This window comes from Cydia fagiglandana, chromosome 3 (genome assembly GCF_963556715.1).
Source record: "Cydia fagiglandana chromosome 3, ilCydFagi1.1, whole genome shotgun sequence".
Classification (NCBI taxonomy): domain Eukaryota; kingdom Metazoa; phylum Arthropoda; class Insecta; order Lepidoptera; family Tortricidae; genus Cydia; species Cydia fagiglandana.
In genome coordinates, this window is record NC_085934.1 from 14018510 (window position 1) to 14046242 (window position 27733).

The following is a 27733-nucleotide window of genomic DNA, read 5'->3' on the forward strand; positions in this document are numbered from 1 at the left end:
AATACCAATTTGTGAGGCCAGTATTTTCGTTTTTGGGCATTTTTTTCAATTTAGAGGGCTCTAATATCACCATAAATCTAAAATTGGAGACTGACGCCAATTTCATTTCTGATCAAATCGACCGATTCGATCAGTCTCGTCGGGCTGGATACCACTTGAGTTGACTTGTCTGTACGGTGATTCGAGTTAAACGAATCAGACAACTCGACTCGCCCATCGCTCACCTCACTCGTTCATCTCCATTCTCGATCTATCTCCATTTCATTGAGCGGGTAGGGTAGGGTTAGTAGCATTTAGGCTTGTGCCTGCTCGGTCACTACAGAGAGCGCTCCGCTCTCGGTCAATCGGTCAAACGAACTAGTTCGGTCTTTTAGTTCCTTTAGTTCAGTTCGGTCTTTGAGAGCTGGGAATGTATGAATCGATTTATTTTACCTTAGTTTTTTTTCTAAATTTTTGGCAACTGAATTACGATTCAAGTTGTACGATACTATATGACGTTTAAACATTAAAAAGACTAGACACAATAAAATAAAATAAAAAATATAAAAAAAAAATTTGATTTTTTTTCATACTTTTCATGTTTAGGACTGTTTGTCACTCTTTTATCTCGTTCGCACTCGTGCCAACGTCATTGTAAACCATTTCGGTCAGTCTATTTTCTGTTTCATTCATGTCAAGCGCTCATCAATCCCACTGAACTAAAGGACCTAAAGACCGATTAAGAGCGTGCAAAAAGATTTTGTTCCTTTCGGTCCTTGACGGGAATTCATTCTTAACAGTTCTTCGTTCATGAGACCGACACAAGCCTAGTAGCATTCGTCGCGTTGCGTGCTAGACAAGTAGTCACATTTCTAAATCGACTTAAATTATGCAACGATTTTCATATATGTTTTTATAGAATAAGAAGTAATAATTATGTGTTAAGTGCAACTAATTAAAACTCGCATACAGTCTAGTTATTTTAATAGGAACAAATATGAAGTGACATTGTTTTCTGAATGTAGTCGGTGTTTTAGATAAACATTATTAGCAAACATGAGTTTCCTTTCTATATTCGGTGTAATTAAAAGAATAAACTTCAAGTTATCTCACACTGTCCCAAAGAATGGTGACGTTAGATGTACTCGACAGTTTTCAACGCGCGAATTACTGAAGGAAGCATATTGTCGCACGAAATTGAAATGCCGATGTGAGTATCTTATTATAGAATTCCAAATTTAAACTTTTGATTGTCATAGCATATTCGACACATGTTTAATAGTTCGTGACAAGACGATTCAGAGCTCTTTTGTTTTGATTATATTTTGTAGACGGAAAAGGTAAATGGTTAAACAAATTTCTTTTAGTTTCACTTTTTCCATGTAGGTATAAATAAATTGACCAAAACACACAAAGAAAAATAAATAACACTAAAAAGGAAATATATTGACCAACTTAATATTATGCTATCTAAACTGAATTAATATAAACATGATTTGTCTCCTTTGCATTAATTATAACCAAAAAAATGTGATAAGTTATGAAAAGCTATTTTGTTAGTAAGAAACGCTTCATCTTCATTTTATAGCCAAGAAGCTCCCTCAAGATGTTAATCCGCGAGGTGTGTTCGCCTGCAATGAGCTGGATCTCTCCGAAGTGCAGGTGTATGGATTTGACTATGACTACACACTGGCACATTACAAACCTACCCTGGAGCATTTACTCTACAACCTCGGCAGAGATTTATTGCTGGAAAAATATAAGGTTAGAAGATATTATATAAAGTTTAACCTGTTAAGCTATTTAGGATATTGGTGCATACAGGTGCAAAGTTCTAAAAATATTATTTTTTTGTGTCATTCAAATTATTTACCATCATTCTTACGGAAACATACGAACGTGTCTTGCTATTTTAGTCAGTCTCGGTACAAAAAGTACTGAAGTAGCATGACTAATACGAACATTTTCTACAAAATATGATTGTAATTACACTACATCTGTACTAGGTACTGTGGTGCAAAATGTTGGGCTTACTGTGGTCTTTTATTGAAAAGTAACGGAAGGTTCCTAAAATTAAAGGTGCTTTTTGAAACATATGTGTAACCTAAAATTGCTTGTACAGTCACCGTGGGATTCATCAGAGCGGCCAACATGTGTACAAATATCTGAACATTTATTACAAACATGTTCAAGTGCATGTTTAGATATTTTTGAGCACTTTGGCAGCTCCATATTTGATGATGGTGGAAAGAATATAAAATTTTTTTTTTTTTCAGTATCCAGCAGAAATATTAACACTAGAGTATAAACCAAATTTTGCCGTAAGAGGTCTCCATTATGATATTGAAAAAGGCCTGCTACTGAAGTTGGATTCATTCCTCCAAATACAATTTGGAGCGGTTTACCGAGGGCTGACACCTGTGTCTACAGAAGAGGTTCTCAAGATATACAAGAATAGGATCATTCCTATAGCTTATGTGGAAGGTGACATGAGAGCTCACAAAGTAAGTATTTCTTTAATGGGCGTTTTTAGAATTAGAGTCCGTCACGTAATGGAATTCCACCCACCAAAAAAAATTTTTTTTTGACTAAAAATGGGTTGAATTTAATCTACTATTTATATATTTTATGAAAATGTTACTTTGCTTCTATATAAATTATTTATATTCCTAATAAATCACTTTAAACTGAATGACAGCGAATGTGACGAGCCATTACGTTACAAGTTTTAGGCAGGTTTTAAGTGAAGATCGGAGTGTTTTAAGTGAACCAGTTTTTATTTATTGGAATACAAAACAATATTAATTTTCTAAAAACGAATAACAACTGCAATACTAAGTATTACAATAAAGTTATTTAAAGAAGTCTTTCCAATACGTCACATTTTTCGTTTTAATTGTTGCTTTGCAATCATTTTGTTATAATAAACGTAAGGTAAAGGTATTATAAAAAGTTGTTTTTAATAATTATCATATATTATTCTTGCAAATGAGATCGAAATCAGTATCAATTATCCTAAAAATTAATATAAATTCTAATAAAATCAATCACAGCCACAGTAGGACAAAGTGACGTTATGGACCATAATATCGCGTTTAGGAACTACATGAAGGGTTTACATGTGCGGAAAATAGCTACTTAATTTAATACCTACTTAATGTTGTACTAAATTAAATAATTTAGTAATACATACCTATTATTATAAGTAGTTTAACTTAACAGATTTTGAATTTCTTGCAGTAATTATGCTTTCGACTGCAGCAGTATTGCAGCACGATAATACTGCCGACTGCATTACTGCTACAAAATCAAAATAGATGTTGCTGCCCAGTTTTTTGACATTTGCAGTTAGCAGTATTGTCGTACTGCAATACTGCTGCAGTCGAAAGCATAACCTGCGCCTGCCAGCGTTTCTTAGGTCGAGCCGCCACTGGTGCTAAGTAATATTTTACTAGTAGGTCGAGTAGTTAGAAGAATATTGCTAGAATAAAATTATTATTAATGTAACACACAATCAATTTTTCTGAGCACATATGAAAGAAATTCTGTCATTCAGATGAAATAAATCCTAAAACCCCAACTAAATACTATATTTAACCCCTTATGCCACTTTAAACTTACATAACAATAACAGTATTTGCTCCATACATTTACGAAAAGGTACCTTATGGAAATAAATCTATCTGTGTGTTTTTAATATCACTCTACCTACTATATTTTGGCAACTTAAACTGACGGCATGTAAACCGTTCATTTTCATTCCATACGTCACGTTTTTTTGTTCCACTAATACATCACGTAACGTTTTGGATGTGACGTAGGCATGCCGGTTGGTTAATAAAGCGAAATAGCGGTCTGATCGTTAGAATTTTCTTAATTATAATTATTTGATATCATACAACACATAATAATCTAACGTAATTCATAAATATTTAGTCAATAATTGACTCCTTATCTTCAGTTTAATTCAGTTCGTTGTGGAAAACAAATTTCTGCACATCGTGACGCACAACCTACACTAGCTTTTTTCGAGCCCAATTGCCTTGTAAAACCTAAACACCGGGTAATTATAGGAACATAATGTTACGATCATGTAAAAATCCGTATGATATTAGTAGATTTTTGCTACTAAGTTGGTAAAAACTCCGTGACGTTGGTGGAAATTTCCACTACGTCGATATTGAAGGACAACAATAAATTAAACTTTAATGCATATTTTTACTTTAGGTGCTAAAAAATAAGGTTTTTAATAGATTTTGGCTGGTACGATCTTATCACACAACAACCAGGTTCGGGCCTAGAAGGAGGCAGATATATAATATTTGGATCCAAAGTATGCAAAGTGTGCATGGGACACTCAAAAATCATCTCCCTTTCTTCAGTTTTTGTACATTTTCTTTACTTTAAAGTACCTTTTAATCAGTTTTTTTACCATAAATACTCAGATAATAAATCACTTTACAATTTTTGTATACATGTAGTACACTTTAAAACAGTATTTGATGGTAAAAAAGTATACCAAAGTCGTAGGACAGTGATATTTTACCCAAATATTTTTTTCCGAAAACGCCCTAATACCTTTCTTTATTTAAAAAAAAATGTTAAAAACGTTTTCTACTTGAAGACACATAGTTATTTATTTTATTATTAAAATAAAACATCTGTATGAAATCATGTTAATAAAAACTAATGAAAGCAAACATTGTAAAAAAATCTGCTGCTGACCCCTTTTATGGGCATCAGGGTGTCTGAAATTACGTAAAATTGAACCTTCATCATCATCATCTCAGCCATAAGACGTCCACTGCTGAACATAGGCCTCCCCCTTTTTTGGGGGGTGAATGCCATAATCGCCACGCTTGGCAGGCGGGTTGGCGATCGCAGTCGAGTACACCGAATTTGAGGGACGCTGCTGCCCGTCCACCGGTGGTCTTGGACGTGGTTTATGGACATACCCGAGTCCTGGACGTAGTTTAAGGACATACCCGGGTCCCACAAAAATTGAACCTTATCACTTCGAAATTAAGTTTCAAATAATTAAAGGAAATACATTCCCTTTATAAGATATAAAGTAATCAGTCAGCGAGTCATTTATTGCTTTCATAGGTCCATAATGTGGCACATCTGAATATTGAACAGCTCGGAAACCTGTAAGGCAAACTGCAAATTACAATTGTTAAGTAGTCAACTTAGGTTTCATCATCATTAGGCCTTGTGCATCTTTACAGATGATTTAAGCAGCATCTATGACTTACTTATTAACTAGCGGTACTTAGTAAAAGGCTTAGGTATTAATAAAAGCAATAAAGAGATGAGCAGACCAGACCTAGGTCGCATTCCGGTATGGTACGCCCGTCTATTAGGGCTCTAAATTTTTTTATTGACTCGTAGTGTTAGCACGATTAGTTAATGCTTTAATAAATTACGGTACCCTCTTAGGGTAAGCGAGAGTGAACAGTGAATAGGTACATAACAAGAGAATACGAGTAGCATATATTATACATAGTAAGCATACCATAATATGATTAATGCATGTGATTCTATTAATAACTTCATAAACAACATGCGACGTGCGTAATACTGACCAAAAGATAGATCCCGGTTGAATGCTTATATATACATACATAAACATGTAGCATTCAACATGTGTGAATGTTCATAGACACAGAGCAATCAATGGCACTTGTAAGCAATCATTCATTTGTGCACACCCCTTGGGAGCTATTCTGCATTGTTTTATGATGGCTTGTAAAATAGCCATAATTCGACATTTGCCGTATCACCGTATGTTAAATAGTATTCAACTTTCTATAACTTGTAAATAGCAGAAATCAAATAATAGCTCCCATATTCTGTATATCACTATAAGTTTCTGGAAAAGATCCCTGACAGGGATAAATAAATTTGCTTTTAATTTTTTTTCCTGTTTATAGAGTGGTCAGAGTGGAGGATTGAAGTTCATTATAAGTCTGAATTAAATTACCTAGATTAAGATTAAATAAATAATTCCGGGTAGACCAAATTGATGCATTTCAAACAGCAAAGTTCATAAAAAATATATATGATCACTACACCTGCTATAATAACAACAAGTCGAAATGAACCCCTTGCCGTATGTGACATGACACTGATTTATGATTGTAAATAACTGCTACTGCTTCCATGTTCGACAATCGTTCTATAAAACTGCTACGGCTTTGATAACGTACTCGTAATACATAGATAGTCTAATCTAACAGGCACTGATTACCTACATGACACTGTACAACCGATGTAACTATACTAAACGATAGAAGATAACATTGTAGTTTCATCTTAATATTTTGCACCATCATTCATAACACCAGTGTCAGCCATTGGAAAACTATGGTGGTTTCAATTTGGAATTTGCTGTGTGAGAATACGGTACAAAATTGATTAATTTTGTGTAAGTACTATAAAATTGTTTATTTAGGCAACGCGCGTTACCTTAATTAGTTCAAAATAATTAATAACGACTAGATAGATACATATAATGAGATGAAACAAGTTTTTTGACAGCTGCAACTTTAAAAATAAAACACGAGCATTTTGATTTTGACAAGCAGCCGCTATAAAGAGATTTGTTTACATTTTCAGGCCAACAGAGCGAAGATGGTGCATCTAGCAGACTTGTTTTCCGTGCCAGAAATGGGACTGCTATGCAACGTGGCAGAATATTTCATTAGAAACCATATTGATTACCATCCCGAGATCCTCTTCTTAGATGTTAAGGTGAGTGGCATATCGAATGTCTTTAGTTTTGATTCTTTAACCCTTTGATTTGCCCGCTAAAGACGTCAGTGTAATATAGACCTTCAACAATTACAATAAGGTTTACAATGGCGTGTTATTACCATATAATAGACGTGGAGTTCAAAGGGTCAAAGAGTTAAAAGCAAGCATATTTTACAGTCGTTGCCGCCTTTTTCTACTGACGTAATTGGTTTGCCAGACTAAATTAATCAATAATTCTGGCAAATAATGCACTGTAAGTGCCAGACAAATGTTTGCAACTGGAGAGGTATTTTAAAAAAAAATTATGAATGGGCTTACTCATGGCCACAGACTAGACGAGGCGTAGACGTGGCCTACGATGGAGCGAGCTCGCCCAGAAGGTGCCTGTTCACTCTTGTATTATTATAAACTAAACCTTTTGTCTTAACTTCTTGCGGCGACTAGCGGGTCCTTAGCAGCGAAAGTGCTATAGGCGTTGATTGAACTTAATACCTCGCTACTGCACTATTTCTATATGTTCCTCGGTCACGTACAGTGAAACCTGGTTAATTGGCACCTGGATAAATGGAAAACCTCGATAATTGCAACCAAAAGTCCGGTCCCGGTCCCTTGAGACCAAAAGGCCTCTATAATTGAAATTTTGCAACCTCTATAAATGCAATTTAGATTTTAGTGCTTTTCGTAATTTTGCCTCTGTAATTGACCACATCGAAACGAAGACCTCTATAATTGACACTGTGCTAAAAAAATCCGTTATTTTTGCTCTTCTTTTTACCTCTATTATTGAAACGAGTCTTACTTATTACCTCTGTAATTGAAATAATGTAGTTGTAGGCAGACAAGCAGAAACAATATTTTTTTTATCCATTTTATTTTTATCTTCATTCAGAATTCAATTTATTTATTGGGTATCGATCACAGCCTGTAGTAGCTAAAATAGTTTTGATTAAATCAAAAACAAAGTATGCTTTTTACATTCTAATAAAACTTTCTTCTACAATTCAAGGGAATTTATTAAACCCAAATGATAAGAAAATGAAGTAGTAATTAATGTAGTGTAAAACTGCAAGTATAGACAGAAGCAATATATAGACCAGAAACCCAGAACGTAAGCGTGTAAATCTACTTTCAATAGTTATTTGCACCTCCATAAAATAAATTTGTCAGAACGCAACCTCTATTAATGAAAACCTCTATAATTGACCCAACGATTTTTTGAACCTCGTTAATTGACACGACCTGCTTAAATGAAAAACCTGGTTAATTGACAAAAAATGGCCGGTCCCTTGAGATTGCAATTATCCAGGTTCCACTGTATATAGAAACATATAGGAATAGAGCATTTCAATGTAGCCGTTAATGATATAAAAATGCAACCGTGAATATAAAAGACAAGACGTTGTGTCAAAGGTCTGACACGATATAATAGTACATTTCGATGCTAGTGCGGAAAGTATGTCATTACTTCACGAGTACCGAGATGTCTTGCCACGAGCCGCAGGCGAGTGGCAAGACACGGGACGAGTGAAGAATGACATTTCCGCACGTGTATCGAACGACGTTTTTTAATACAGTTGCGAAAAAATAAGAAAAACAACAAGTAAGGAATTCGAAACTTTTATATTATTAATTCTGTAACACCATTGTAATACAGTTAAAAAAATTATTTTTTTAAAAACAGTTCTATACTTGGTCAAGCAAATCTTGTCAGTAGAAAAAGGCGCGAAATTCAAATTTTCTATGGGACGATAACCCTGCGCGCCTACAATTTTTAAATTTACCGCCTTTTTCTACTGACAAGTATTGCTTGACCAAGTTTATCTTATTTATTTTTTATTGACATAATAATTAATGGCACAATTTGTACAATTATTGAGTGTGATATTGAAAGTTTTCGCTGGCAAATTAAGTGTTTGGCTGAGTGAGTTATTAATTTCACATGTCTGTGAAGATTCTGTCACTGGGTCCTTATGGTCCTTATTGAGCTGCAATAAATGTTGTTTGCCAGATTTTAAGGCACTTGGTCCAGTCCGGTTTGCACATGAGTCAGTATTAGATGGGCCCTGTTGTGGTTCCAAATTTACATATGGTTTTGACTGTTTAGAGGTGCCTGGCTTGGGTTCAAAATTGGAATTCAATTGACAGGGATCAGGTTGAAAGTCAAAATTTACCCCCGGTTCAGAGGAGAGTCGAGGTTCAAACACATACTGTTTAGAGGGGCCTGGTTGGGGTTCAAAACTGTCAGGGTTGTCCAGTTGAAATGTGGATACTTGCTTTGTTGGAAACTCTGCTGGGCCCGGCTTTATGTTAATTGATGATGCTATTTTTTGTCCAATTTTTAGTTTGTTTTGTACCGAATTTTCAATATATCCCTCTGCAACATTATTTGAACGCCAGCCCCCATGTCTCTTCAGAGTTGTAATATCACCACCAGAGTCAGCGAGTAAGGTGGCCGACGTCCTTCTAAATGTATGTCCTGTATACTGATCAGCATCGGCCAAATTCAAAAATTTGGCTATTTCCTTGGGCATATTACCAAACTTATTTAGGCCTATGACCTGTGCTGTGCATTTACCTTTTTGGTAATTTTGGAAAAATCTGTCACTTTTGCCCTTTGATGATCGTTGACGTTGATACTTTTTGACAATTTCGGTAAATGGGCCATCAACAGTAAAAGATCTTGGTATTTTGTTTTTGGTGTTAGGTATTTGTATTAATAGTATATTTCCATGAGTTTCAACATCTTTAAGCGTAATGTTCACCAGTTCCTCGCGCCTGCAAGCTCCACAAACCCCAAATATGAGTGCAACCTATGAACAAAATCACACTTTACTTATAAAATTAAATGAATTACTTAACTTATGATGAACTAAAATCATAAATTTGAGTGAATTCGTACCTTTGTAGCCAGATATACATTATCTGGAGCATCATTAATAAACTTTTCCACGTTTTCTGCCGTTAATACTTTTGATTTTTTACTTTGATAACCTGTAGATTGTCTCTTTAAAAATGCAGTCAATTTATTGTAACTTTTGATATCAATATCATTCTTTGTCTTTATCATAGTTTTTAGCATCGAGTACTTAGACCACAAGGTAGAGGGCTGATATTTTTTCGACAGTTCTAGAAAATAGGCTATAATAACGTTTTCTGAGAACGACTTTGCCTTATGTTCCGATTTCCAGTTCACAAACTGTTCATAAACAGCAATATACTTATATTTAGATTTTTCTGGTAAAGCACTCTCATTAGCAATGGCCGCTTTCTCACCGATATCTGGCGGTGTGAAATCAAATTCAGAGTCTGATTCACTCATTTTTATAAGATACTTTTGGAATCTTAAGATTAGAAAACAAACTAAATCAAGTCGTTGTAAGTTCGAACTTCCGCCTGTGAAAATTTTTGACATTATGAAGAGGTGTTTTTTTTAGCTTTTATTCGACTAGAATGGATTTTGTTTTTATTCTTGAACCACTTCAATGAAAGTTTTTTTTTCAAATGCATGTTCTATAAGTCATAAACAGTTGTAAATATAAAACATTGTACTATTATTACCTAAGTATCGTTGTTTACGATTATTTAAAACAATATCGAATGTTGCCTTTGGAAACTTAAAACATACTTGCAGTAAGAAAAAAACGCCTCTTCTTTGACAATGCTTTGACAGGCGTTTGGCGTTTCGGCAGCTATTCCGTTCCATTCAGACAACTTATTAAGAACGGTTTTTCAATATTCAATATTAAAAAATAAACGTATTAGAGTCTGTGCGGAAAGAGAAGAGTCGTGGGATTTGAGGGCGCGCCAGTGCTATTTTATGGTTTTTGCTATGCTGACAACACTGGTCACGTGATTATAGTACGATACTAAAGGTCATGATACTTGAATCCCTTTTGTTCCGGTTTTTTTACCACGGCTTACTAAACGAAGCCTGGTGGTGGTGTCGGCTCGTCAACTCAATCCTCTGATTTAGCGCAGGCACTAGTTTTCATTTTAAAACACACTTGTTTTTATGTCTCAGATACTAAAAAGTGACAGTGCGATTGACAAAACTGCTAAAACTAGTTAAGAATCTGCCCAATACAACTGTAATTTTAGTACCAAACAAGATAGTCTCATTTATGTACTGCCTAATCTGTGCAGTCCAACAGTTATTAAAACCGGGTAGATCGGGTAGAAATTGGGCAATAGAACTGTAATTTTATCTGGGATATATTTCACCCATTGTAAACTTGACTTGTGATGTATGTGTACATTATTAATAATAAATATGAATATGAATAAAAATAGTGCATAAGTAGGTAGGCCTTATTGGGATATGTCCGGTTCTCTCATCTCACGATATTTTACTTCGCCGAAAAGTCACTGCTAAATATGAAATATAATTTCGTAACTAACAGAACCTACAAATAAAGCAATATTTTATTAGAAAAAGTTATATTCAGAACCTAGTAAACGAACTTACAAATAAAGATATATTTTATTAGAAAAAGTTTTATTCTTTGTAATCGAAGTCTGAATTAAAATATTCAACGTCACTTATGTTTGAGCTAGCTTCAAAACAACCAGGGACACTCATAGAACTATCTTCATCTGAACTGGATGTGCTTGAATCCGGCACGTAGATTACGAATTCTTGCATATCACCTACTTAGCGGCCTTTTATTCGAGATACCGTAGGTACTTTTACACAATCCTGAAAAAGAAATTACATTACATATAAATATGCATAAAATGGCAAGTATCGAGACTATTTGTCAGTTATTTTAAAGATCATGAATGACCTGCATATTTATGAAAATGAATATATTTTGAATGAATATACTTACCGATTATGTACCGGAGACAAGTTACTTAGGGGGCTTATTAAATAGGTAATTATTTAATATTAAATACAACATCAATACCCGCGAATAGCGGAAACACGTTCCGCGAGTTTTCGTAAGTCGATAGTCGGCTTTTAGCCGTTTTCTTCCCGCTGACAAAACCGAACAATATTAAATATAATTTTCCTTGTGGTTTTATCGTGTTTTGAAAATATTTTATACATAAAACTTGCGGTTTTTGTTAATAAAAATATACATTGACAGAAGTTTGTTTACTTTTTACAAGACAGGTGTCAAAGGTTTGATTGCCATATAAAATTTAAAATGTTAGTTCCCGTTTCTGCCACGACTCTTCTCTTTCCGCACAGACTCTATAATGATGAAGAGGTAAATAATAAAATATGAAATATGTATATTTTTGGTATTCTTACATTAACAGTAGGTTTTTATGTTGATTACGACGTTTAAAGGAAACTAATATTAACATTCATCAATAAGTAGTCGTGAATTGGAACAAGTATAAATTTAAAAAATGGAAAAGTGAAAAGCACTAGTGCGAGATAACCAACTTTCCGCACGCTAAACAGCTACGTAAAGTAGCACTTTTTGAGCAACTGTATTAAAAATGATTTAATCGCATCGTAAAACAGTAGTCGTTAACTTCTCTCGTATCGTTGCTATCAGGTCTATAGTGTAACATAAATCATTACACCTGCAGGTGTCTTAATAGGTCATTGTAGTTTCTTATCAAGGTTTGTATACTTTATTGCAGATATTTTTTCAGAGGGCCTACCGCGAACCGCAGTAGGCCCTCGGGCTATATTGCATAGAACGTAGGTACCTTAACGTTTACATTTTACAACTTCATTGGTTACAACCAAGTAGCTTATACTTACAGTTAGCTGCAGAGAAAAGTGATACCCATGCATAGAAGTTTGTACTATGCAATGGTGCTGAGCGAATAGTATTGCTGACTGTACACGAATTCCTAGACTCGGACCAAGAAAAGTCTGCAGCGGATTTGATAGCCCACGCAGTGCAAGTGTTATTTATACGTCATAATTTCATAGAAGTTTGACGTTTAAAATAACACTTGCACTGCGTGGGCTATCAAATCCGCTGCAGGCTTTTCCTGGTCTAACTCTTAACTAATTTTAATTTTGGTACACGATGGGTCTTTCCAATCGATGGGACGCGTGCGACGCGTATTTTCAAATTTACATCGGAGTCTTAACTAAACCTTCTATCTTCCTAAACATCAAGGGAATACGAGATGACTCAAGAGGCAGATATCCTTCCAAAACACCTTATGTTAAGACCATTAGGGTCCAATCTTAATTTTATTCTGTGTGTTTGAATCATTAGTTTAAATCCAAATGCAACTGTGTATTTAAGAATATTTACTTACTTACTTATTATTGAACATTGTCATAAGTGCTTGCTTATTGCGTAACTTATAATTTTTAAGTTAACTATTTTTATGTAGTCTTATAAGTGAAATTCCTGTAATTTCTTAGACAAATAAAGTTTCTATAAACCGAAACACACAAGGGGCCACAGAAATAAGTTTGATTGTGAAAGCTTTTGCTACTAGTCTCTCTGCCCTAAAATAAGTGTAATTACTGTTTCCAGAACTCTGTACAAAGCTGTCACCCCATAATGCATAAGATCGTGGCACAGAACGTGGAAGAGTATATCAGGCCTAACCCGGACCTCAGAAAGTACTTCCAGATGTTGCAGCAATCGGATAAGAAGTTGTTCCTGGTTACAAACAGTCCGTACCACTTTGTGTGAGTTAATTGATTAATTAATATGTATAAATTACCTATGGTTCTCTTCTCTAATCTGCAGTTAAATGAATGTTTCATATATTTGTGTACCTCTACATTATTTAAAAAATGTAGTTGAAAAAGTTGTGCATATATTTTGTAGAAAAAAATTGCTTTAAATAGATGTGGACAGCCTTGGCTACTATTTTTTGTTTAAAACATCTATTTAAGTTGATAAATTCGCAATCAACGCTATATATGTGCATATAAGAATAGCATAACAGGTTATTCACTGATTATCGAACGTCTCAAGTTTGTAATTCGCGACCAATATATTATTTTATTAATACAATAGTTATTTACGATACAGGTGGGGAAAAGAGGATTACCTATTCGCACGTGTATCGTACAACGTTTCAGTACATTTGGCCATTTAAACTTTTGACAGATGCACGGAAAGAATGACCATGTGTACTGTAAAAGTATTTAATTTGTCTGTCAGATTGTTACCGTTTCACGCTTGAACCAAACGATGAGAATAGATATGCGATTAGTTGGTTCTGGAAATGTGTTCTGTTATGGAATCTGTTCTGTTAATGAAGTTACTAACAAAAGTTCTCTTTTTGACAGTAACGCGGGCATGGAAATGCTGGTGGGCCTGGACTGGCGAGATTTCTTCGACGTGGTGATCGTGAACGCGAACAAGCCCAAGTTCTTCACCGAGGTGTCGCGCCCCATCAGAGTGTTCGACAAGAACGCCAACACGCACATCTGGGAGAAGGTCACTTCATTAGAGAAAGGCATCATTTATTATGAGGTAAAAATTGTCGTGGAACATTTTGTGACCTGTCTAAAGCTTACGATTGCGTGGATTATGGAACCACAATGCGGATATTAGCATATTGACGATGTCTAACAATGCATGAAGTCTAATGTCCTTATAACAAGCCGATAAAACACAAATAAAGTTGATTTAAATTAGTATCAGTCAAGTGGAACGGTAGTAAAAATGGGAGCGCTACAGCTAGGGCTCTGTCTTAGGCCCCTTTCTGTAAAGGTGTTTATCTGTGTAACCTCACAAGGAGTTTGATATTATGCTCGCGAACTTGAACAAACCGAAGTTGTTCGGAGGTTTTGCATGCTATACGCGTTATGAGGTAAGATTTCTCTTGGAATTCGTGACCTCTCTAAAGCGTTCTATGGCTTAGATTATGAACCCCGATTGCGAAAAAAAACTTTAACAATGTATGAATTCTTATTGGGTCATAATCATAACATATCGATGTAATACATATATTTTATTTTGTTAGGGTACATATATTTTATTTTGTAGGGCACAGTGAAGCAGCTACAAGACCTAACGGGCTGGAGCGGGCACCAGGTGCTGTACTTCGGCGACCACCCGTACAGCGACCTCGCCGACGTCACCCTCGAGCACGGCTGGCGGACCGGCGCCATCATCAACGAGCTCACGGTCAGTCCTCTGACCACATGTTCATCAGTATCCGAAATGATTTATTTGTAAAACATTAATTAGCTACACATAGGTCTTAGATATATACAGTTTGGACAGTTTTGCCGGTTCTCATACAAACGTCTTGCCAAAGAGTCATCGTCTTGCTCTTACCGCATTCCCGATTATATCCCGGAGGGTCCTAGGGGTTTGGTATTGGAAACCAAGTGACAAAAATTGGCGCAGGCACTCATTTTCATATAAGTCATATTTGACCTTAAACCCACCTGGAAAATTAAGGCCATGATGGAATGAGTGTGGTTTCCTCATACTGAAGCATGCTAAATTTCAAATTATATTTCTTAAAACTTTTCTGTGTGTTGCGGGCTTATACAGAGTTTTGGCCGAAGGGTGTCTAATACCGGCGATTCCGCGACCGGCTCATGGAAGTGGTTGCGTAACGCACCACAACCGTAATACGTTTTTGTACAGTCAACAACAGAGCTATGAATACAGGCAAAGTGCCAAAAATATGTATACACGACCTTAATGTACAGGCAATAAAGTACTGTATACATATTTTAGACACTTTGCCTGTATTCATAGCTCTGTTGTTGACTGTACGAGTAACGAGTATCCAGATATATTTGACATGTCTGCTAACTATTTTCCAGCACGAGATAAACACGCTGAACACGCAGCAGTTCAAGGAGAACGCGAACTGGCTGCAGATGCTCACGCAGCTCATCGAGGACCACCAGGACTACAAGGAGCCCGAGGCTGTGGAGGTCCTTGCGCAGTGGATGGCAGAGAGGGACTTCCTGAGGTATGATAACTTTTGAAAACCGGCCAAGAGCGTGACGGGCCAAGCTCACTGTAGACCCTACCGTAGTTGTCCGTCACATTCGACGTTCGGAACGATTATTTCCGAAATTCACTTTTCAAGTTCACAATTTTTTTAAAGACCTATATCCGGCCCCTAAACGAAAAAAAATCCTCCCCAATTTAAGTGTACAGGAGGTACTCAAGTTTTCGACGTTTTTGATTACCATGCCAAATTACAACTTTCTAACATTAATGATTGAGCTAAGCTACCATCGGTCACAGAGTTCCTAGCTGTCTATTGAACTGAAAAATAGTCTGGTAAGTATTATTAAAAAAATGGATGGTCTACATTCCGCGTCAAATTTGGACACAGTAAACAGTTGGTCAGACTATAGCCGCCAAATTGAAAATTTGTTTGTTTAACAACTTTCTGTTTTGCGAACTGGTTGTTTGTCGGGTCTCATCCTCTACTCATTGACCCAATAACGGCCATAATTTACAAGATTAAACCCATGTGCATGATGCTAGCCTACGTAACGAAACGCCATGCGGGCTTTTATCCGTGTTCTACCGAAAGTGGCTTTCTCGCCACCTGAGTATGTAAATGTGCCTATATTTTAATTGTAAAACACGGTAAAAATATAGATATTTACCGCAATGCTTAAAAATTAAAGTTTGTAACACTTATCACTTCAAGTCGGAAATTCAGCGTATACCAAATCGTATCAGAATTACCCAGCGCTCTCATTGGTTGACCGTATTCTATTGTCAATGCTGGCACGTAATTTCAAATCTGGTGGATGTATTTATATTGATTGGCCAGTGATCTTTCTCGTTGCTTAATATTTTTTGCCTCCTATTTGCATTGTATAATGGCCTTAGAGCATTTAGTGACTGGAGACGCCTTATCTGTCATTTTCTGTACAAAACAGCCTGCCGATTTTTGCGGGGAAGGGGCACGTCAGATGTATGGCTATTTGTACGTTACGTACCAGCTGTGTTTATTATGCGAAAATACATATCTATATTATTTATATACTCTTATGATATGCTATATTGTGCTAAGTATACACTAGTACCAAAATTTTTAACGAATTATTATACACAGTCGACGTCAAGTCTTTTGATTTGAGGTTTAAGGTGACAGTCCATTTCCAACGACAGCTGCATTACTGTTCATTTTACTATGGAAATTGACAATTACACCGACGCGTTCAGTACTATGTAGTAGTGCAGCTGCGGTCAGAAATGGAATGACACCATTATTTTGCTACGCAAGTGACTGTAGTATATGAAGCTTTAGGTATATATTATCTATTATAGTCTATCATCTATAATTATTCAAAATTATTTTCTGTTCCCAATTGGCTATTAATATCAATAACGCATGTGTATTTGCCTTTCACGCTCTCGCATTGTAGGAAATGTTGTGACGGTTCCAGGAATGAGATCAAAGCAGTGTTCAACGCCCAGTTCGGCAGTGTGTTTCGGACTTACCACAACCCCACGTACTTCTCGAGGAGGTTGTTCCGTTTCGCGGACATCTACACGTCTAATATAAGGAATCTGCTCAACTACTCGTTAACGCATACGTTTTATCCACGCCGCGGTGTTATGCCACACGAATATGGATCCTATTTCGTTTAGATTAAGAAGAATAATTTATGGTGTAGTCGGGCTTAAAATTAGCTGGACCTTAGTTCTATTTGTAGTGTACCTCGCTACTTCTGGGCTCGACTATTATGACGTACTCAGGCAAAAGGTACAACTTTGTCGTCAGTCAATAATTGGTGAATTGACTTATATTTATATTTTTATCCATACTTTTTGTCAACATCAAAGTTAACCTTTTACCTGAATACGTTAAATTATATACTTAATTTAAGAAAAATTAGCTTACTATCAGTGCAAATATGATGAATCTGTAAATATTTATAGTTATTCTAATTTGTAAATACACCGAGTCGATTCGTTTTAAATATTTTTGAATATAATTGTTTAAACTTGATACTTTGTATATTTGTTAATGCTAGTTAAAAGTTTTGAATTATTTGTCTTGTAGTTTGTACGAGATGAAATATTGCATTTTAGAAGAACTAAATTTAATGTTAACAGCATTTTTGCTTAGCTTTTTAGAATAAAATACACCAAAAGCAAATCGAGTCAAATGTGTATTTGTCAATATTGTTACATATCAACATTTTTTCCGGTCTAGTCTAGTTTATTTCGCATACATTAGCTTTCGTAGGTGGATGTTGTCGTTATCATTAACTCTTTAAATGCCTATGACACTATTTTATTTTTACTCCTGTTGTTCCATATTGAAAATGTTGTTAAATAAATTAACATAATTATAGTGTACACGTTAACTTAGTTATTTTGTAGAACGCACTGTAACGTGGAGAATAGAAGGCATTTAAAAAGTTAATTATAACCTTTAGATTGTTGAAGCTACGATAATCGTGTAATACATTGTAGTTACCCGCAAGTATGTAACTAATGTTTTCTAGTCAGAAGTATTTACTAGTGACTAGTATTAAGTTCATGTTGTTTATATTTATTTCCTTTCGTTCCTTCAGTTTAACTATAAGGATGAAATGGAATTGAAGTATTTTTAATACAATATAATCGTTGTTCACACTTTGAGGTTGACTATAGTTCCTTGTTGTAGTTGTAGTTGTACAGTCGAGGTCAAAGATATGTTTACTCTTTTGCACCTTAGGGGTCATCCATTAATTACATCACACGTTTACGGGGAGGGAGGGGGTCAAGAAAATGTGACATATTGTGACATGTGGGAGGGGGGAGACACAAACTTTGTGACGTCACTTTAACTTCATCAGTAACCGAAAATTTATTTAAATTATTTTATTCGCTGTACATTTAAATAACAAGTTTTTAAAACGATAATCGTTTTGATTCGTTTAATTTTCTTTCCTAAACTGTTTTGGGTTATAAAATTACTAATATTTATATCGTCAAAAATATTTTGATAAAATATTAATAATACTTAGGTACTTATTTCATTCGATTTGGCGATTTCGTAGAAAAAATGTGACGTCACACTAGGGGGGAGGGGTTTGCCAAATGTGACCAAGTGTGACAAGGAGGGGGGGAGGGGTCAAAAAACCTAGAAATTTTTGTGACGTAATTAATGGATGACCCCTTACTCCTTTGTAATGAGGCGAAAAATGTAAACATGTTTGACGTAGACTGTACCTAGAACGTCACTTTCCAACACTTTCGACATTTGCATAGAAAAGTACTTTTATTGTGATGAGAGAACATCAGTGTGCGTAGACAAGATGCCAATCGTTCACGCTCCGTAGCTTAGCGTAGTTATCTCTCTATCACTCTTCCATATTAGTGCGACAGAGACAGTTGCGTTTCGTTCGCTACGAAGCGTTAACGATTGGCATCTTACCTTAAAAGGGATGTTAAATTCTCTGTTTTCCTTGAAGCAAACTCAGCTAGGACGATATCCCGTTTTCGTAAACTGCAACTGTTGAAGCCGTTTTCAAGAGGTCTACCTTATTAATCTTGTTATATTTATTTAAATAATGCTCGTTAAATAGAAATATCATCAAATCAAATCAATTACCCTTTGTAAAATCGAATGAAACAACTAATTTACTTTTTATCTAGTTTACTAAGATTCCCTACTTTTCCATGAGAGAGGATGTCTTGCCCAGCTGTGGGATGTATTGTATAAGTTGAAAATCACTAATGATGTAGGTATCTGCAATCTTGCATTATTGAATGCATTTCAAGTGCAATATTTATAGTTGTTATGAGAAAACCCTAAAGGGCCTAGAACATCACTGTTAAGTATTTTTGACTATTGTTTTTTAGATTATTATACTCGTCTTGATAATTATAGTTCGTACGAATATTGTTGATGCATTTTGTATGAGATTTTGTTTTTGTAAAGGTATTTGTAAAATTATCAGGCGAAAGGTAGGTACGATACTGTCAGTTTTATATAAATTGATACATAATATGTTTTATAGATACCGACAGCCAGTTCACCTTTTTCTTGAATTATAATAATTACATTTAATAATATAATTTTGGAAGATTTCTTCACGCATACATGACCTTAATGATTGTTATATTCAATACATACAAGCACATTTTGTCAGCGCCTAATGACTCCTTAGAATATAATTCTAATGATATGGAATAAACTTTTAAAATGTGTTTAAACAGTATGTAGCTACGCGGCAAACATAATGTCAGTTTTTGTTAATTAACTTCTTCTAACTAATATAGGTAATTGCACCTTTTATTGTCAAGTCCTCCTTACATAAGATACTCGTAAGTTACTAGCCAAACTTCCAGTAGCAATATCAAGTCTGTGATAAGTACGCCCGCTGACGCCCCTACTTTTATATCTAAATTAATAAAATAAAGAAATAAGCTATTTTCTACTTGAGTCTTGCATGCGATATGCGTGAAGTTATCTGTTCAGGGGGCCAAGCTGACAATCGTGTGCTGACAACGAAACGCCTCTCTCTGTCTATCGCACTAATATGCTAGAGTGATGCTGATAGACATTAAGCGTTTCGTTCGCTACGGCGTAAATTATTGTCATCTTGGCTAGTCCCCAGTACTTTTGTTAGGTACACAGCGTTGTAGATGTAATAGTGCATAATTGTTTTCCATCGTATTTTCTCGGAAAAGTTCGTATTTGTCATGCTACTTCAGTCAACCTCAGTACTTTTTGTACCGAGACTGATTGAAATAACAAGACACAACGTACGTTTCCGTGAAAATACTATAGAAAATAATTATGCACTACAACTCTAAGTACATCGTAGGGTTGACCAGAGTTAAACCATAGATTCCGATATTTAATGCGTATAACGGCTACTTTTGGGCATAAATCCTATTTTCCAAAATGTCGTTTTCAAATATTTATCTTTAGAAAATCCCGTCCTAAACAAAATAGGACCTCATACGACTACTTAATTACAAACTAGACCTGAACGATATTCATTTATTTTATTCCGAGTAACTAAATAAGGATGGTACAATTAAAGATTTATTTACTTCTAATTCCCAATATTGTCAGGAATTCATGGTTAAAATTGGTCGGGTTGTTTGCGCCCACGCTGTATAAAACAATATTCTCAATTTTTTTATGGCTGTCATCATAAAATCATCCTAGAGACCTAGACCATACATGTATACGACATTTGTAAATGCGACTCTTAGTTTCTTTAAATTGTGCCATAGGTATAGACAATAATGCATAATCGAGTCTCTGTCGTAAAGTTGCATTGATTATGAAATCATCACCTTGTTTGTCATTAAAAGCATATTGATATGAGATTTGTTTGTTTTAATTATATATTTTGAGCGAATCGCACTTTTGACTGGGTTTATCACATGAGTTACCCGACCTGACCTTTAGATAGTAAACGTCGTTCAATTATATACCTTCTTCTTATTGAATAAGGTACATAATGGAATGACGCGCGCCAACGTTTACAGGGTTATTGAGGGTAGATAACGAAATAAATCGCTTTAAAACGTCCATAAATTATATTTGTAAACAGTTCTAGGTAAATAGTTTTAAATATTTATTTAAGAGTATTATTGTCATGTACACAATATCCTATTTGCTAAGCTTAGCTATAGTTCATTCTTATGCCTTATCTTGCTTTTGACCATCTTACGAGTATGAACTATAGACGTTTGTAGGTTTTTGTCATTTCACATGGGTATATTTCTTCAATTTAGTGTAAAGGATGACTCACGTTAGACCGGGCGGTTGCCGGGCCGGAGCTTCCATGGAGAGCACCACGTGATCACAGACCAGCCGTCATAGAAAATAACATGTCGGACGCCCCGGTCTAGCGTGAGTCAACCTTAATGCGACCTTAAGAGTATCTGAATAAATACGATCACTTAGAACACTGGGTACGCGGTGTCTATAAGCTTGACGTTCTCCGACTTGAGAGTCTTGGTCTGAATGGTGAACGGCACGTTGTTGTAACGCAGCCTGCACTGTCCGTCAGGGCGAGCCATGAAGCAGAGGGTATACAGGGCCGTCTCGAGCTCGGGGGAGGTTCCCACGAACATGGTCACTTCGGGAGCATCCTTCGTTTCACTGAGGATGGAGTGCTGCTTCAGAATTAGTCCTTTCTGAAAGATTACAGGAGAAATATTAAAAATTGCTGAAAAATAGTTTTGTTATGGTACCGTTTCAGAGACTGACATGGGAAAATGTGGAACCTTGATAAAGCGAGCCTTCGTTTCAGTCGTTCGCTAAAGGTGCCTATTATTAGCCAAGAAGACATTCGTTGATAGGAAAGGCGAATCGAAACATAAATAATGTATGGAAACAGCATACAATATCCGATAAATTTTTAGGTACTTTTCGATTGCCGATGCACGATTGTGACTTTGCTACTCTTGCTGTAGTTCGTTTTTTTAGCATTAGAAATAAGGTAAACAATCTTGATGTGTATTTTAATTGAAAAACACATTTTAAAAATAAGTTACGGCAAATATGTAACCATTATGAATCTAATACGATCATTTATATTCTTCTGCTTTCATAAGTAATAGTTACTGATTTTTAAAAAGCGTTTTTCAATTAAAAGACATGTCAAGATCGCTTACCTTCTTTCATGTTCTTTCTAATGCTAAAAAAACGTACTATAGGCCCCAAGGGCTAATAGGTAGGTTTTCTAGAAATACACCTAACAATAGAAATAACAGCCTACATTGTTATCGGCCTTATCGGCAAACGCAGTACGTAGTGGCACATTATAAGAGTTATGAATGATATGATACATATAAACAATAAATACTTGAATAGGTAGGTACTGGTACTTACTCCAGCCAAGTCAAGTTTGGAGACGTAGCCCAGGTAGTTGGCTTTGTGGTCTTGTTCTCGCTTAGCGAAGAACAGCCAACTATGCAGACCTGTGAAAAGAAACGAATAGCTTTTAACACAAAACTAATAGGTAAGTTTATATTATCATTAATTATAATTTAACGCTTTTCCAGCTGCCTAATTGCTACTGACTGCGATTTATGAACTCAAAAGATACTTTGTTCGTAAGGTAAGTAAATATCTAATTGCAAAAACGTCAATTGTGTAGGTACGATCGAACGTCGATTCTGCCTGTTGATATGACAAGGCCACAGTGGCGGAGCGTCCATAGAACTCGATTCCCATCGGCTTGTCTGATATTCAGGCTCTTGGGCCATTATCTTATGAAGAAAAGGAATCGCAATTCAGCTACGGCTTACCTACGAACAATCTAGACGAGCCGCCACTGCAAGGCCATGAAAGTTCGTAGGCATTTATAGGTAGGTACCTATCATACGTACCTAACACATCATTGGACTTGAGTTCAGCCATGAAGATGTTCTCGAAGGCACAACTGCACTTGCACAGACCGGTCCAGTGGCGCGCGTACTTGGTGAACCAAATCTTCTTCAACAGGTTTACTTGTTCCTGGTATTCATTCAGCTGAGTCAAGCCTGTGTTAACATTGGAATTTTTACAGTAAAGTAGGTGAATATATTTCAGTGCTTTCAGCTACACTAAATTTTTTTTAAGTAAGCGTGATTCATAGCAACGTCAAAACTGAAATTTATGAACGGAATGCGTCGAAATCGAAGTGTATGTTCGTTCTTCCTAATCTCAAAGATCCATTATTTAGCGTTTGCTTTTGTTTCGTGCTCAGTGGGCCTGTGATGTTTGCGTGATGAAGAAAACATACAACGAGCATACCTCACTTTCTGACAGTAGTTGACGGAATGAAAGTGCCGGATCTTGTGTTAATCGTTTGACAATCGCGATGTAAAAACACCTAATGATGGGCAATGTCTGAGACTGTTTCTCCATTTCGTACGGTAATAGGAGGATTTCTGTATTGAAAAAATCCTCATAACAATAGTCATACTTTTTTCAAAGTAGACAGGTAAGTGCTCAGACGGGACTGAAGACAAGTGAAGTGTTAACGTACTGTTGAGAATATTTTAACTGTACATTAGGTTGCGGAATAATCAAGCGGAAGTATGCAGTACAGGCGCTGCGTTTATAATACAGAATGCACTAACCTTTGCTTACTAGGAAGGACATAAGACTCCTAATAGGTCCGGTCGCTAAAATAGTGTTGATGTAAGTAGTTTGCTCGGACTCTTCCTGCGAAATGACATCACTCATGTTAAGTTTCCTCAATTGACGTGATACTTGAAACTAGTAAACAGATACGGTGAAGACGCATATTACATAGTGATTTGTAAAGTAAATTATTACTCACATTAGGGGTGACGAACTCTGGCCTAATGACATTCTTGTGGTAGTTGTCGAAAAGAGCCACGAATGGTTTGATAGTTGGTCCGTTCCAAACGTTATCGCTAACAGCTAGGAGGCTATAAAGACAAAAATACATTGAAAATCAATACCTAAATTGTTTACAAAACAACATGTCTAATGAAAGGCAGAAGCGTTGACGACTTACTTAGCAGGAGCCTTATCGTCCTTAGACATGGGGCTGGTTTGGCCCTGCAGGTTCACTTGGATGTAGTTGAATGCATTATTAATATCAGCGTTGAACATCTCTTCACTGACTCGCAGCAAATCTTCGTCCGTCGTGGAGTCCTGCACTGTTTTGAGAAGGTCTTCATAGCTCTTTGTCTTGGCATAATCCACTACACCGCCGACTACAGTACCGATTTGTTGGAGAGTGTTTTGGGCGCTGTTTCCGTCACTAGAAGTCGCCTGGTTTTTGATGAGATTGGGAAGGATATTGTTGAAGATTTGACCGGCGGCGGAGGCTAGGTCATCGGCTTGGCAGGCCGCTAGACACAGAAGGAGGACTATAGCACACTTCATGTTGGTCCAGTACGTGGTGTCGAATACAGTCACGGCGCACTAGTGATCTCTGAGCTGCGCCCGCTCCGCGCTGATGTGCGCGACCTCTGGGGTGACGTCATCCTAGTTTGTTCATCGTAACGGTTATCGATTACACTCAACTGAACCAGTGTAAGTCCGACCACCTATTATATGGTGGTGTTACTAATCACAAGTTCATTTTACACTAGGGAGGTGCTGACAGTGGGAATAATGTTTTGTGAATAAATGTTGTGTGGAACATAACATAGCATTAGATACAGCATGTTATTGGTATTCAATAACCTGCGGACTTCCAGTTTTTGCACCATTTGCGGTGATTGCCCTGAATACCTAATGCGATCCTACTTCCCGTCTGACTTTAGTATTAAGATTAAGTATGTTGCTATCAATAACAACCCTGATTCCTCATCATATCTGCGGGCGCAGCACGGTTCCATTTTTATCGACTATCACTATGGGCGTCCCTTTCGCACTTACATACTTGTTAGAACGTGACAGGCATGGTGACAAGGGATAAAAACGCGACCGTGCTACGCCGCCTGGACGAGCTAATGACATACTTATTGAAGTTGGATAGGAAACGTATTGGTTCGCACGCGCTTTGTTTGCAAAGGCGAGGCCTTATCAAATGTAGGAGTACCTATTAAGAGCGTAACACGTTGAAGTCGTTGAATGAATGGAATTGATTTTTTGTCGCTAAATGCATGCTGTTTGTAGAGTAGGTGGATAACTATGTGGAATATTCGTTTAAATATATTCCGCATTTTTTATTTAAAATATATATGAAGGTATACTGTTATCGCGCGCGCTATACTCGTATACTGTACTATCTTGTGATTTTGTATTTGAGGAGCTTTTATTCAAAACGAGATTTAATTTTATCACAGCAATGTCAAACTGAGATAAGTAAATGGAAAAAAACTAGTATTTCCTATTATATACATTGATACAATTGAAACTTTGCGCTCTCTTTGCGCTGTTAGTTCAAAATAATATTGTAGACTAATACTATTCTAAAATTATTCGGAATAAGTACCTGCAGGTACCTACCCATTTAAATTAACTTAGATTTTTGAGATTTAAAAATGGACAATTCGTGTTTTGCTTGTATGTTATAAGGACAAATCATATTTTGTTCGTAATCCCAGAGGTTTGACGTAAGAAAGTTTACATCAAACCAAACAAAAAGTGTTTTCTCCTCAGGCAAACTGGCGGAGAAGTAGACTAGCGATTATCTAAAGTGACAAATCACTTTTTGCATGGCAAATTCTAGTGGACAACACTATTATTGCATATGATTCAGCTATACAAAATTTTATTATAATATAGGAAAATAAGATTTATGCAGTAAGGAAACGTTTATATAGGTGCTAATTTTAATGCTCTATAGTCTGATAACATTAACTCAATTTTATTGTTTTTGTGACAAATCACGTTTTGAATATACCTAAGCTCCTCAATTAGGTAGGGTTCCGATTGTCACTTTTTGGGAACCCTTTAAAGTACACTCTTAAGGCGTTTTAATAAATTAATTAACTGAATATAAACGCTATTGTACATCCAGTCATGGTTAGCTGATAATTAGAGAGATTAGTTTAGAAACGAAGAATACTTATACGATTGAAAGTTAGGCATCAGCCTGTATGGTTAATGGCTGTAATTATTTCCTCACACGTGCTAGGGCTTCGCAGGAATCGCAGGCGACGTAACTAGTTAAGAACTAAATGTAATAAAGGTATAAAAGGTGTTTGAAAAAGACTTAATCGCGTATTTTAGTTTTACCTCCGACGTTTCGAGGACGGCTTTGTCCCCGTGGTCTCGGAGAAGACCCAAGAAGGTGTGTGGTAATGCTCAGATAAGTTTAAAAAAGCGGCCAAGTGTGAGTCGGACTCGCCCATGCAGGGTTCCGTAGCAGCAAGTAACATAATAAAATTGCGGTTTACGATTTAACATTAAAAGAAAACTACTTACTAGATCTTGTTTAAACCAATTTTCGATGGAAGTTTGCATGGTAATGTAAATATTATAATTTTACTAGTTTTATCATTGTCTTATTTTAGAAGTACGTATGGGTTCGATGAAAAAAAATTTTTGAATTTCAGTTCTAAGTAAGGAGAACCCCCAAAATTTATTGTTTTTTTTTTATTTTTGTGTGAAAATCTTAATGCGGTTCACAGAATACATCTACTTACCAAGTTTCAACAGTATATTTAGTCCTTATAGTTTCGGAAAAAAAGTGGCTGTGACATACACGGACAAACAGACAGACAGACATGACGAATCCATAAGAGTTCCGTTTTTTGCCATTTGGCTACGGAACCCTAAAAAGGAAAAGTAACTACAGTTTTATGCCAAGGTACGAGAGCACGAATTTCACTAGATACTATTTGAGAAATATATACATATATCTCGAAAAAATACCTAAGCTGTTTTAGCTTACCTTTTTCTTCGCATAATTATGTACTTACAGTCAACTGTATAAATATGGGTGTAGCCAACTTATTCAAAAATATGTCCCATAGTTCTTAATTCGATGACATACCCAATAAGGGACGGGACATATTTTTGAGATGATTTGTGCACCCATATTTTTAAAGTTGACTGTACCACACCATTTAAATACACTTAATTACGTATTTAAAGCCACCTACCGTGAGTGTAAAACATTCATAGCAAATACACATTGTTTTGTTAATAATTCCTATCTCCAATTAGTAGTAACAGTGGTAATAGTTGTTAATCTCGCTACAGTTTCTCCCGCCACGTGTGCTCGATTGTTTAGGCAATGTGTAAAAGAAAGCAGAGAAGAGACATCGTCACCATACGGTCGCAGGCGAGCGCGCAGCCGCAATGCACACTCGCGTCTCGCGTGCGCCGGCGCGAGGCGGGAAAATCTATCTTACTTTATGTATTATGCATCATCTGCCTGCATCCACTGTTACAACTGTACACTCACCGCTCACAATTCTCTATTAGGACAATAATTGCTATAGACGCTATATAATTTCTTAGCAGATTTGTGTACATTCAAGCCGTTTTGTTATTCAAGTAACTAACTGGTTTTGCGGAGATAAGATTAATAATTACGGGCATGTTTCTTAGAGGCAATAACTTTAACACGATTTTGCGATATTGATGCGCGTTTTCTCTCGATTTACTTGATTGGTTTGTAGTTTTCTCACTTTTCCATTTGATAGGTACCTACATTATTGTTATACATTATGTTTGTCTGGAGCTATCTTCA

At 36.1% G+C, this 27733-nt stretch overlaps 2 protein-coding genes across 3 annotated transcripts; one reads left to right on the plus strand and one right to left on the minus strand.

Annotated features, from left to right (window-relative positions):
- The first annotated feature begins 816 nt into the window (after positions 1 to 816).
- Positions 817 to 20942, plus strand: LOC134680172 (5'-nucleotidase domain-containing protein 3). The gene is made up of 9 exons (XM_063539247.1): positions 817 to 1189; positions 1568 to 1743; positions 2256 to 2483; positions 6598 to 6732; positions 13194 to 13351; positions 13961 to 14147; positions 14664 to 14804; positions 15458 to 15609; positions 17051 to 20942. The coding sequence occupies exons 1-9, from the start codon at positions 1036 to 1038 to the stop codon at positions 17253 to 17255; spliced, it is 1536 nt and encodes a 511-aa protein (XP_063395317.1). The 5' UTR covers positions 817 to 1035; the 3' UTR covers positions 17256 to 20942.
- A 194-nt stretch (positions 20943 to 21136) lies between these two features.
- LOC134680175 (endoribonuclease CG2145-like) lies at positions 21137 to 24535 on the minus strand. 2 transcript variants are annotated; one of them, XM_063539253.1, is made up of 7 exons: positions 24095 to 24535; positions 23894 to 24005; positions 23691 to 23775; positions 22956 to 23108; positions 22456 to 22544; positions 21484 to 21758; positions 21137 to 21355 (listed from the first exon to the last, which is right to left on the minus strand). In XM_063539253.1, the coding sequence occupies exons 1-6, from the start codon at positions 24466 to 24468 to the stop codon at positions 21522 to 21524; spliced, it is 1050 nt and encodes a 349-aa protein (XP_063395323.1). In that variant the 5' UTR covers positions 24469 to 24535; the 3' UTR covers positions 21137 to 21355; positions 21484 to 21521. The 2 variants fall into 2 exon arrangements, with proteins under 2 accessions (XP_063395323.1, XP_063395322.1); XM_063539252.1 differs by having other exon boundaries at positions 21137 to 21758.
- Positions 24536 to 27733: the final 3198 nt, after the last annotated feature.

Coding starts and splice junctions, on each gene's coding strand:
- LOC134680172 (XM_063539247.1), top strand. CDS start 1,036: ATGAGTTTCCTTTCTATATTCGGTGTAATTAAAAGAATAAACTTCAAG. Junction 14,805..15,457: donor CCATCATCAACGAGCTCACG/GTCAGTCCTCTG, acceptor ACTATTTTCCAG/CACGAGATAAACACGCTGAA. Junction 15,610..17,050: donor GCAGAGAGGGACTTCCTGAG/GTATGATAACTT, acceptor TGACGGTTCCAG/GAATGAGATCAAAGCAGTGT.
- LOC134680175 (XM_063539253.1), bottom strand. CDS start 24,468: ATGAAGTGTGCTATAGTCCTCCTTCTGTGTCTAGCGGCCTGCCAAGCC. Junction 24,006..24,094: donor GACGATAAGGCTCCTGCTAA/GTAAGTCGTCAA, acceptor TTGTCTTTATAG/CCTCCTAGCTGTTAGCGATA. Junction 22,545..22,955: donor CAAGTCCAATGATGTGTTAG/GTACGTATGATA, acceptor TTCTTTTCACAG/GTCTGCATAGTTGGCTGTTC.